General features: G+C 40.2%; 1 protein-coding gene across 7 annotated transcripts in view; it reads right to left on the reverse strand.

Moving 5' to 3' along the window:
* Positions 1-12,500, reverse strand: part of LOC123508958 (lactosylceramide 1,3-N-acetyl-beta-D-glucosaminyltransferase-like) — a 169,905-nt gene that overhangs the window by 24,202 nt on the left and 133,203 nt on the right. For all 7 annotated transcript variants that reach the window (XM_045263031.1, XM_045263029.1, XM_045263026.1 and 4 more), the window contains one exon: positions 1,209-1,339. In XM_045263031.1, the coding sequence (XP_045118966.1) occupies positions 1,209-1,332 (124 nt within the window). In that variant the 5' untranslated portion in view covers positions 1,333-1,339. The remainder of the gene's footprint in view (positions 1-1,208; positions 1,340-12,500) is intronic.

Raw genomic sequence — 12,500 nt, forward strand, 5'->3', positions numbered from 1 at the left:
AATATTTCTTTGACGACTATTTCCTTCCCTCTCTATCCTCCCTCCGTCTCTCTCTCTCTCTCTCTCTCTCGTCTTATCCTCCAGTACAGAATGATGACTTTGATATTTACTTTACGACTATACTTTTCCTTCTCTCTACCCTCCTTCCTCTCTCTCTTCTTCCGTCTCTCTCTCTCTCCTAATCTTATCTTCCAGTATAGATTGATGACTGATATTTCTCTACTTTTCCCTTTCTTCCGTCCTTCCTCCCTCTCTTCGTTCGTCTCTCTCTCCTCATGTTATCCTCCAGTACAGATTGATGATTTTAACCCCTTCAGTATCATGACGCGTTTTCATATTCATTCTGCTTGCTATTTGGTGATTTTTGCAGCTTCAGTAACTTATGTGGGGGTTAAAATAGTGAAGACTCTGGCTATTGATATTCTGATCCCCACAGACTATCCCTAATGTCAATAAAATCGTCTAATAGTACATAAATCTCAAGATAAAAAAAAAAAAGGCGTTCCAGTAATGAAGGGGTAAGTACTTCTTTTAAGCCTATATTCTTCTCTTCCTCTATCCTCCTTTCCTTCTCTTCTTCTCGTCTTATCCTTATGATTTCAATATTTCTTTTGGCAATATCCCCTTCCCTCTCAACCTTCCCTCCTCCCCATTTATCTATTTATTCTTTTTTTTTATTTAATGTCTATCTAATTCATTTCTCTTTTTCTTTCAAGGACAATAAGGTTTAGTTAGCATAATCTTATAAACAATGACGGCAACTCCCTTCCGTTTGTCGGTCCACACCGAAGAAGACAACACAAAGATAAAAGTTGGCGGAAACCAGATTGAACGGGGAAAACAGTGACGGAAACCATGATATAGTGTGACGATCTCTCTCTCTCTCTCTCTCTCTCTCTCTCTCTCTCTCTCTCTCTCTCTCTCTCTCTCTCTCTCTCTCATTTCTTCAACTTTTTTTTCTCTCAGTTTGTCATATTAACCTTTTTCACGTCTCAAACATTCTCTCTCTCTCTGATACTATTCCGCTCTTTTCGCTTTCTTTCTTTAAATTTAACTTATCATTTGTGCTACCAATATATATAATCAACTCTCTCTCTCTCTCTCTCTCTCTGATACCATTCCGCTCTTTTCGCTTTCTTTCTTTAAATTTAACTTATCATTTGTGCTACCAATATATATAATCAGCTCTCTATCTCTCTCTCTCTTACCTATTAGCGGGGACTGCTGTGGCGAGGACAAGTCTGGCTGGTACACGAGGTAGTGGAGCAGGAGGTACACGACGAAGGCAGCCGGCAGGAAGGACAGCCATCGCCTCAGCTGAAGACAACCCATGTGGACTCTGCAGAGGGAAAGAGGAAGCGTGTTACTGAAAGGTCATGAGTGAGGACGAGGGATAGAAGAGGAACACTGACAGAGAGAGAGAGAGAGAGAGAGAGAGAGAGAGAGAGAGAGAGAGAGAGAGAGAGAGAGAGAGAGAGAGAGAGAGAGAGAGAGAGAGAGAGAGAGAGAGAGAGAGAGAGAGAGAGAGATATTAGACGTAAAAAAAAGGAAAATAAAAGACTGAAAGAGAAAATAAAAGAAATGAGAGAGAGAGAGAGAGAGAGAGAGAGAGAGAGAGAGAGAGAGAGAGAGAGAGAGAGAGAGAGAGAGAGGACCTCTTCTGTCTCGTTAACAGCAAAACAAACAATTAATTAACCTTCGCTTGATTAGTTTGGAAAAGATTGTTCGGGGTGACACTGTTGAGAGAGAGAGAGAGAGAGAGAGAGAGAGAGAGAGAGAGAGAGAGAGAGAGAGAGAGAGAGAGAAGGAAGACATGAAAGGCGTGCAGTGGAATGGAAAGAAAAACGAGAGGAGGAAACAGAGAAATGAGAGAAGGCAAGAAAGAAAGAAAGAAAGAAAGAAAGAAAGAAAGAGACGACAAGGGAGAAAAAAGGAAAGGAAAATGGATGATACGTTTGAACTGGTAAAAGAAAACAGAAAGAAAGGAGGAGAGGAGAAGAAAGGAACTGAGGAAGAAAACGACGAACGAGAAGAAAGATGGAACATAAAACCAAAGAAACAAACAAAAAGAAAAGAGAAAAAGAAGAAAAGAAAACAGATAGAGTAAGATAAAGGAATAAAGCAAAAATAGAGATAGAACGAAGAGAAAAAAGGAAACAGGAAAGAATCAGTAACAGTAAAAACGAGAAAGAAGAAAGAGAACAAGGAGATAACGAAGAATAACAGTAAAAGAAACAACTCAAAGAAAACGGGAAAAAAGAAAACAGGAACTCAAGGAAGAGAAGACAGAGGAAACAATGAGATAGGGAAGAGAAACAAGAAGAAACAATAAAAGGACAAAAAAGGAAGGGAAAAAAATAATAACAGGAACTCAAGGAAAGGAAATGAACAATAACGAAAGGAAGAGAGAAAGAAACAATGAGAAAGGGAAGACAAACATGAAGAAACAGTAAGAGGACAAGAAAAGGAAGAGAAAAAAGCAAACAAAAACAAGGGATAAAAAAAACACGAAAGAGAAAACAAAGAAGAAAAAGAAAACAGCAAAAACAAGAAAGAATAGACAAGTAAGGAGAATAAACGGTAACAAGGAGAAAGGAGAAGGAGAAGAGGAGAAGAGAAGGGAGGACGATAGAATGTGAAGGCAGAGGCGAGGAGAGCGTGACTGCCTTGCCAAGTGGACCCAGAAGGGGAGCGTTGGTGGCTGGGACTGGCTGAGAGCTACCTGCCTGAACTGCCTTGCTCTCTCTCACCAAGACTATTTTCAAAGGCCACAGAGACGATTAAAAGGATTCTTAGGCGTGTTTTTTCTTTATGATAATGTAAAATTGTGGTTTATTTGTCACTAGAGTCATAAAAAACATCCTCAAAACACTCGCAATTAATTTTCTTTTCTGTAGTGGAGGTGTAGCAGTGTTTGAGGAGAGACGCCTGCTATGCATCTAAACTGCCTCTCTCTCTCTCTCTCTCACCACCACTATTTTCAAAGGACACAGAGACAAATACCTGTGTTCTCAAGCGTGTTTCTCGTGATATTAATGTAGAAATCTATTTAAAGTCATACAAACATCCTTAAAAACACTCGTAATTCAAACTTTGTGGTCTTTTGAGTGGAATGGAGATGTAGCCTAGTGTTTGAGGAAAGACGCTTGCTATGCCCCTCTGACCTGCCCCGTTCTCAAGCGTGTTTCTCGTGATGATGATGTAGAAATGTGGTTAATCTGTCACTAGAGCCATAAAAACATACTCAAAAGCACTCACAATTATTATTATTTTTTTTTCTTATGTAGCTAGTGGAGATGCAGCGTAGTGTTTGAGGAGACGCTTGCCTTGCTCGTCTGAACAGCCCCGCTCTCTCATCACCAATATTTTCAAAGGCCATAGAGACGATTAAAAGGGTTCTCAAGCGTGTTTTTCTTGATAATAATGTAGAAATGTGGTTAATCTGTCACTAGAACCACACAAACATCCTGAAAAACATTCGTAATTCAAAGCATGTAGTCTTTTGAATGTTAGGGAGATGCAACGCTGTGTTTGAGTAGAGACGATAGTTGTGTCTGTCTGAACTGCCCTTTTCTCACCACGACTATTTTCAAAGGCCACAGAGACGACTATCCGTGTTCTCAAGCGTGTTTCTCGTGATATTAATGTAGAAATGTGGTTAATCCGTCACTAGAGTCATACAAAGATCCTTAAAAACACTCAGAATTCAAATCATGTGGTCTTTGGAAAGTCGTGGAGATGCAGGGCTATATTTGAGAAGAGACGCTCGCTGCCTTGCTTGGCCGCTCACACATCCGCTGCTTCTCGCTCAATCGATCCCTTGAAGCAAGCACGTGGCTCGACCTTATAACATATGCAGCTGAAGGGCGCCACGTAACTGCTGCTGAAGGAGACACAAGAAGAGGAGGAGGAGGAGGAAAAAAGAGCGTCAAATGAAACCACGGAGAGAGAGAGAGAGAGAGAGAGAGAGAGAGAGAGAGAGAGAGAGAGAGAGAGAGAGGGGCGGGGAATACTTACTACAAAACCTTAAAACAAAAACGTGTTACAGTCAAAGGTCGAAATCTAGAACTTCGTATGAGAGAGAGAGAGAGAGAGAGAGAGAGAGAGAGAGAGAGAGAGAGAGAGAGAGAGAGAGAGAGAGAGAGAGAGAGAGAGAGAGACGGTGAAAAAGGTCAGGTTGAGAGGGCTGGGAAGGTCACACAGACAAGGCAAGGTCAGTAATGTTAGAGAAGGGAAAAAAAAAAAAAATAGGTCAGCTGGGATATGAATAGGAGTGTAGGAAACAAAAATAGGTTAGTGTGGATTGGCAAAAAAGAAAATGGGAGTCTTTTCTTATGGGGTAACTGTTTGAAAATGTAGGAATTGCTTGGTAAATGGAAGCTAACAAAGGAATATGACCAAGAATAGAAGAGAGAAAGTGCAGACGTGTATATGTAATGGATAATAGAAAGAAGCGAAGGAAGAATGGAAATTACAAACGATAAAGAACGAAAAGAGTAAAGAAACACACGAATATAAAGAACGAAATGAGTAAAAAAACTGAAAAAAAAACTAAGAAAATTAGGAGTGAACGAAGATAAGAAAATAAATTAGAGACGAACGAGACTAGAAAAAAAAACCCAGAAAAAATAAAGAATGGGAAAAGAAGGAATAAAGATTAACAAAACGAGAAATTTATGTAAGAAAAAATAAAGGAAATGATGAAAGTGAAAGTAAGAAAGCTAAAAAAAAAAAAAATAACGAAACAAAAGACAATAAAATAAGAAGAAAATGGAAGTAAAAAAGGAAGAGAAGGAGGGAAATGCAAATTGTGAAGTGGAAAACAAGGAAAATAAAAGGAAGGGGAAAAATATTAGTTTTCCTCCAAATGCTCCACTAATTCTAGTTGGTATTCGAGGCACGTCTCTCTCTCTCTCTCTCTCTCTCTCTCTCTCTCTTGCCAATAGGTTCCACCAACTGGTGCCAAGTAGACCAAGAGAGAGAGAGAGAGAGAGAGAGAGAGAGAGAGAGAGAGAGAGAGAGAGAGAGAGAGAGAATCAATGTTAATCAATGTATAAACAGCTGAAAAACACTACAGAGAGAGAGAGAGAGAGAGAGAGAGAGAGAGAGAGAGAGAGAGAGAGAGAGAGAGAGAATATATGAAAGCAGGACAAAGAAAACAAAGAACAGAATGAGAGAAAGAAAAGAGAAGAATAGAATATAATCTCTCTCTCTCTCTCTCTCTCTCTCAGTGTTTACTCCTCTAAATATCACATAGCATTCCGGTGAACAGGGTGAACATGACGCGAGGCGGAGTACACTGAATGACAGACAACACAGGGCGGACGGGAAGCCAAGAATTAGATATGAATGACCATTGTGTGGCGTAATAACGGCAACAATCACCACCACCGCCACCATAGTCATCATCAGCAGTGACTTTCATCCCCTTCAACAGCACAAAGCAAGCTCTCTCATAACCTCTCTTCATTCATAAGCTGTGTTTTGTTTGATTTGATATATATATTCACGTTTTTCTAATATAAATTCGTATAGGTTAGTGTGTTAAGAGGGGAATAGATATAAACAGATACACAAAAATGACTTACTATCGATCAGTAGAGGAGTAAAAGTAGATACAATAATGATAATCGATACGCGAGGCTCAAGGTAATTCCAAATGCCTTCGCCACAAAACCCTCGTCATTACACTTTTGTTATGGTATCCGGAGTGGAAGCGAGCAACTGTGGTTCTTATAAGGTTGGAAGTCTGATCGAGGTCTGTAGTATAGGAGATAGATATGATAAGGCTGGTTAGAAGAGGATCTGATAGAGGCCTTCAAGTGGTATGGGGGATATAACATGGGCGGCTAAGCGGAGGTCTCAAGTGGTGTAGGAGAGGTATATAATAAGAGCAGTAAAGAGATCTGGTGGAGGTCTTTAATGCCGTGGGAAAGATACCACTTGAGAGAGAGAGAGAGAGAGAGAGAGAGAGAGAGAGAGAGAGAGAGAGAGAGAGAGAGAGAGAGAGAGAGAAAGAGATAATAAGCAAAGGGTATGAAAGACGAAAGAATGAATGAAGGATAAAAAAAACGAAAAACGAAAAAAAAATAATGAAAAAACAAAATTCTCTCTCTCTCTCTCTATCTATCTCTGTCTCTACTCTGGTGACGGTCTTAAGAGCTGTACAGGAGATAAATACAACATGGGCAGTTGAGAAGGTGTAGTGAAGGTCTGAGAGTGGAATAAAATGGAATATGGTGATCTTTAAGAGGTAAGAGAAATAAATGACAACGATGACTGAGAGAGCATCGGTGGAAGTTTGTAGTGGAAATAACATAGTGTAAATAACTATAGAGGAAATAACAACGGTGACTAGGAGAGGATGTGACAGAGGTCTTAAAATAGCATGGGTAACATAACAAAACTGACATAAGGAAAATTTTCTAGTTCGGCAATTATTTTTATCATTATTATTATTTGACTGTTTTTTTTTTTTAGCCCAAGGAAATAGACTTCTAAAAATATACCTTCTTTAGAGCAGTGTATGTTAAGGGTGTGTCCTGTGGAGGTGTTTCAGCGCTGCAGTGATAATAAAAAGACAAGGGCAAGAAACATCAAGGGAGCGCCGAAACAAAGGCCACGCTTCTAGACCAACACCTGGCCTGACAGTGGATATAAGACAGGCGACATCACCATAACTCTCCGGGTCTGGATAAAGAAATAATGTGTCCAGGCTTGATAAAGTTATAAAGTGAGAGATAGGAAAGGAAAGGATGTACAATAATTTGGTGGATGAATGGAGCAGCTTCGGTAATGAGGGTATTAGCGCCGCGTCAATAGAAGCTTTAGATGATTATGTAAATTTATGAGTGTGGATGATACGTGGGAGCAAGTGAGTATGTTTTATGCTGGGACTGCCACGTGTAGGTCTGGTGGCTTCTTGTAACTTTCCTTATCCTATGTTCTTGTATATTCAACGCTATCACAACAAAAACTCATTATTTTCTTGAGTATTATGAAGAGATGAAAGAACTCATTAACAACTTTATTAGAAGAGAAAAGGTTTTGTATTTCAGAATTGCTACAATAGTTTTCAGTAACTTAGATTTAATTTACAAACCTAATTTTTTTCTTTTGTTTTTCGTTTTGTGAATGTGGGTGTAAAATTCAAAATAAATGAATCACCACTTCGTATACGCACACACACGTTCTGTATACTGAGACGATTTGCTCTCTCACCATAACCATTTGCAAAACCCAGAAAGAAAGCTAGCAGGGTCCTCGAGAGTTTCCCTCGTTAATAATACAAAATAAAATAATAATTTGCCACTACACCTCCCAAAACACCCTTGAAAACCAGTCTAGGGTCAACCAGAAATTTTGAAGATAGAAATTTTGTTGATCTCTCAATAAAACCACTAAAACACCCTCGAAAACCAGTGTAATATCAACTAAAAGACTTCAAAATATAGAAATCACATCAATCTCTAATTATGACTATAAAAAAAAACCATGTAACGTCAAATAGAACCTTTAAAATCTAGAAATCTTGTTAATATGTTACTATAGACAGTCAAAACATCCTTAAAAATACGTGTAACATTAATTAGAGCCTTTGAAATGAAGAAATCTTATCAATCACTCACTACGACCATAAAAATTACCCTGTAACATCAAATAGAGCTTTTAAAACACAGAAATCTTGTTAATAGGTCACAACAACCATCAAAACACCATTGAAAACACGTGTAACATCAACTAGAGCCTTTGGAGTGTAGTGAAGTGTAGTGCTCACAATATGTTTAGCTTCTGACTCACCTGATAACACTGGTGGGCAAGTCACGCGTGTTTCATTACTCATTTGAGAGCAACGCGGTGGTGGTTTATAAATATGACATGATGAGGAGAGAGGAAGTGCTGGGGAATGTAACGTTGCTGTTCTTTTCTCCACTGTGAAGAGATCCGAGTGAGTGAAACAGTGTGATTGCTGCAGAGAGAGAGAGAGAGAGAGAGAGAGAGAGAGAGAGAGAGAGAGAGAGAGAGAGAGAGAGAGAGAATGTGTGTGTGTGTGTGTGTGTGTGTGTAGAAATAGTAGTAGTGTGACAGCATGCATCTCTCTCTCTCTCTCTCTCTCTCTCTCTCTCTCTTCGCTTTCCTTCCATACCAAAATTACCATAACAATCCCATCTCATTTTCTTTGCATTTCCAGAGAGAGAGAGAGAGAGAGAGAGAGAGAGAGAGAGAGAGAGAGAGAGTCCATCAGTACCACCACTATCACTACCACCTCCCTCCTTCCTTCCTTCTTTCCAACGGTGTCCAAACAATGGCATAACAAAGGCAGATTTCTGGAGAGAGAGAGAGAGAGAGAGAGAGAGAGAGAGAGAGAGAGAGAGAGAGAGACTACCCTTCCCTGACCTCGCAGACGAAAACAAGCTGCCCACAACGGGACTTCCGCTACCAAAGGAGGAATAAAAAAGAGAGACGATAAAATAAGGAAAAATAAAAAAATGAAAGGCAAGAAACGGGATTTTTAGTAAGCGGCTCCCTGTGTCAGTCCAGCGGGAGGTTTTGATTGGCTGGCAGAGCGTGACGTCAGTGATAGCGGGTTCTGATTGGCTAGATTTGGAATTTAGTGTTATTTCAAATCATGGTTCCTTTTCTTGCTTTTGCTTCGGGTCTTAAGTGTTTTCGTGGTTTAAATTATGTTTTGTTTGTTTTTTTTGCCTATTGAAATTTGTTGTTTCTAATAATGGTTCTTTTCTTACTTTATTTTTGGTTTGTATAAAGTTTTATGATGGTTTAAATTACGTGTTTTGTTTTAAATCACGGTTACTTTTTTTCTATTTCTTTTCATTTTCTTACGCTTATGTTTTAAATTACGCTTTCTTTTCTTTTTTTTTTCTCTCTATATTACAAAATGTTTACGTAGTTTCTTTATCAGTTAACCTCACTATCTACTTTCCTGTGAGTATTGTTCTTTGTTCTCTGCTAAGTCTGATCTTTATCGCATTTTCTTTCCTTCCTTTCTCTTTTCTTCTGTATCTTTATCCACTGACCTCCATCTCAACTTTGTACATTTCTGATTCCTTCATTCTTCATCTTCCTTTTGTTCCTTCCTCCGTTATTCCAGTCCACTTTTGCTTCTATTTTCATTTTTAATCTGCTGCACTCCTATTTTTATCTTTCCTGCTGCTCTTCCTTCTTTCCTTCTCACTTTCTTCGTTTGTTCTTATTCCTTTCCCCTTTCCTTCGTTCATGTTCACCTTTAATTTATTCCATTTCCATTATTCTTCCCTTCCTTTCTCCCTCTCCTTGTTTTCTCGTTTCTTTCTCTATTTCTCTCTCTCTCTCTCTCTCTCTCTCTCTCTCTCTCTCTCTCTCTCTCTCTCTCTCTCTACTGCTTCTATTCTTATCCTGTATTCATTTCATCTATTGCTTAATCTCCTCTTGCTCTCCGTCTCTGCCTCAGTCCTGTCTCTTTCTCTCTCCTTTCTCCCTCCCTTCTCGGTCTTTAACCCTTCACCTTGGTCTCAAAACCCCTTCCTTTCGTCGGTCCTTGCTCCCTTTCCCTCCTTCCCTCACACACACACACACACACACACACACACACACACACACACACTAAAGTCATGTTTGTCCTTTCCTAATATTGACAAGGATTCTGCCTTACGTTTTCTGTTTTTCTTCTTGGTGCAGTCTCTCTTTTTCGTTCCTCCCTTCCCTGTCTGGTTGCAGGGGTGACTGTGGCGTTTCCCATGGTGGTCTTTCCCCAGGTCATCGAACAAGAGGTCAAGGAGGAGGAGGATGTGGTAGTAGTAGTGGTGGTGGTGGTGGTGGTGGTGGTGGAGGAAGCGAGGACTTTTACTGCTAATGTCACTGATGATTTGAATCTAATTATGAGAAATCGCCTGGAAATGTTATACTTTTTGTCGAAACTGCTTCTTCCTCTTCCTCCTCCTCCTCCTCTTCTTGATCTTCCTCTTTTCAAGCACTCCTCAAAAGATCATGCATATTGCTTAACTTCCAACCTTCTCTCTCTCTCTCTCTCTCTCTCTCTTTCAATGACCTGTGACGCCCCCTGACCTGCGCTAAGGAAGAAAGGATGGCGAGGATGGAAGATAGGATGGGAAGGAGAAAGGGAAACTGGGGAGGTAAGAGGGTGGAAAGGCGTTCTCTCTCTCTCTCTCTCTCTCTCTCTGGTCTTATTTCTTTTTTATCTTTCTGCCAGTCTATCCTTTTCTTCTTTCTTGAATAATTTTTTTCTTTCTTACAACATTATTTTCCTTTCTTTCCATTTATCTATCTTTTATGTCTGTCTATATTTTTCCTCTATCTGCCTTCTTTTTATTCCTTCTATTTCTTTATTTTTTTTAACTATCCATCCTTTTTTTTATAGCTTGTTCCTCGTCAATATTTCTGATCATTTAATACTCTCTCTCTCTCTCTCTCTCTCTCTCTGCTTGCTGTAGGTCAACGCCAGGGCCGTCTCCTCCTCTTCTTCCTTCTCCTCCAGTTCCCCCAGAGTGAGACCTGCTGTCCTTCACATCAAACACACTAAGAACTAACGGCACATTACATCTACTACCTCTTTCCTCAATGCAATTCATCATGTCTTTCTCTCCCTCCCCTCCCGCCCTCCCTCTCCCCGTGGACTGGTTGGACATGATTCCTGTCTTGTCTTCCTCTCCATTATTACTGGTTGTCTTCGTCTTCTGCCAGGCGAGTCACGCGGCAAGGACACAGACAAAGCGGAAGGTGAAGAGACGGGGTAACAAATGGATGAGTGGGCGGGCGTGGGCGGGGCTAACTGTCTTCGTTTCAAATGTTCCTCGTAAACTCAAAGCCACAGGGGAGAGAAGTCAATATTCTAAACCCCCTCCTTCATTATCTATCCTTCTTTCTACTTGTATCCTTCCCTCTACTTTATTTTCCTGCATCTTATTCGTAAATATATTAGGATACGTTAGGTAAGGTAAGGTATGTTAAGGTAAGATACGGTAAGTAAGGTAAGATAAAGGTAAGGTAAGGTAAGGTTGCTCTAACAGACAGGCCTATATTCTGAAACGCTTTGCTGTCTCACCATGACTGTTTTTCAAAAGCCTCAGAGATTATCAGCCGTATTCACAATTGATAACAGAAATCTTGTTAATGTCTTACTAAAACCACAAAAACAAAAGACAAATCGTTACAGAAGTGTCAGTTCAACTTAAGCCTTTTTAAATATAGTGGAAATGCGGCACAGAAAAATTGAGATGAGGAAAGGATGGAACAGTGAGGAATGATTATAGACGATTCTTCTGATGGATTAAGAGCCGAAATACATGAACGAGGGGGGGGGGAAGTTACCAGAAGTAATCATAAAAGTCAAACAGGTATTAAGAACTTAAGTACAATGGTACAGTGGAACCATGTGCGCTTTGGGGTCCGAGGGGTCTCTAAGTGCACGGGTTCGAATCCTGTCCACGGTCCGAGTGTAGGTTGGGCTTCCTCACTCGGGGCAACGGTTTCCTAGCGGGTGGGCTTTCAGATAGGAGGTACCCTAAAAAATATCCTCTTTAGCCCAGAAATTCCCGTGAAAAGTCCACATGGTATACATGAAAAAGAAAAGAACAGAGCTGAGGTTTAATTCAAGATTTACTAGTGTTGCTGGTAGTTTAAAGCAAGATCAGTTCATTAAAGACCATGAAAACGTTTTTGTTACTTACGATGGTTAATTTGATCAAATACTGACACCACACCAGAGAAATCAGCTGTAAGGAGTAATCAAAGAAGTTACTGGTGGATTTAAAGCAAAATTAGTCGTTTAATATCCATGAAAACGTTGCTAATAGCGTTACTGGTATACAAGTTACGATAAACTGAGCAAACACACATAACTTATCAACACAATGGAGGAAGAAGAACCGGAGAACAAAGAACAGTAAGGAGAAGTTTAGCTGGTAAAATAAACCAAGAACAAACCTTTAGAACTTATGAAAAACGTTAGTGTTCCCAAGCAGTGATAATGCGGGGATAAGACAAGCCAGTGAACCACCAACCCAACACACACACACACACACACACACGCACACAACTTGGCAACACACACATCCCACTGTTACCAGATTTCACCACCGACCAAACCTTTCCACACACACACACACACACACTATCCTACTATACGACATGGCTTACGGGGCTAATATAAGGGGACAGGATGTCTAGGGGAAGACTAAGTAAGTACGTGACTAGCTGGGATGGGACGGAGAGACGGGAAGAAAAGAAAAAAAAAAAAAAAAAAAAAGGAAGGGAATGGAAGCGAACCATTAAACCGGCTTCCCTTGTCCGTTCATCGCTAATCCAGGGAGGGCGTGGATTGACTTACGTAGGTGGGTTCTCAGGGGTTCACTAAAAGCTGGTCATGGATGGGAAGGTAGAAGGGAAGAAACCGCTCCGGGATATGTAGAAATAGGAGTATAGGGTAGGATGACACTACTTCAGCAGCTTTACTGACTATGGGCAACACTGATTGTGAAGGC

The sequence above is a fragment of the Portunus trituberculatus genome, chromosome 25 (genome assembly GCF_017591435.1).
Source record: "Portunus trituberculatus isolate SZX2019 chromosome 25, ASM1759143v1, whole genome shotgun sequence".
NCBI lineage: Eukaryota > Metazoa > Arthropoda > Malacostraca > Decapoda > Portunidae > Portunus > Portunus trituberculatus.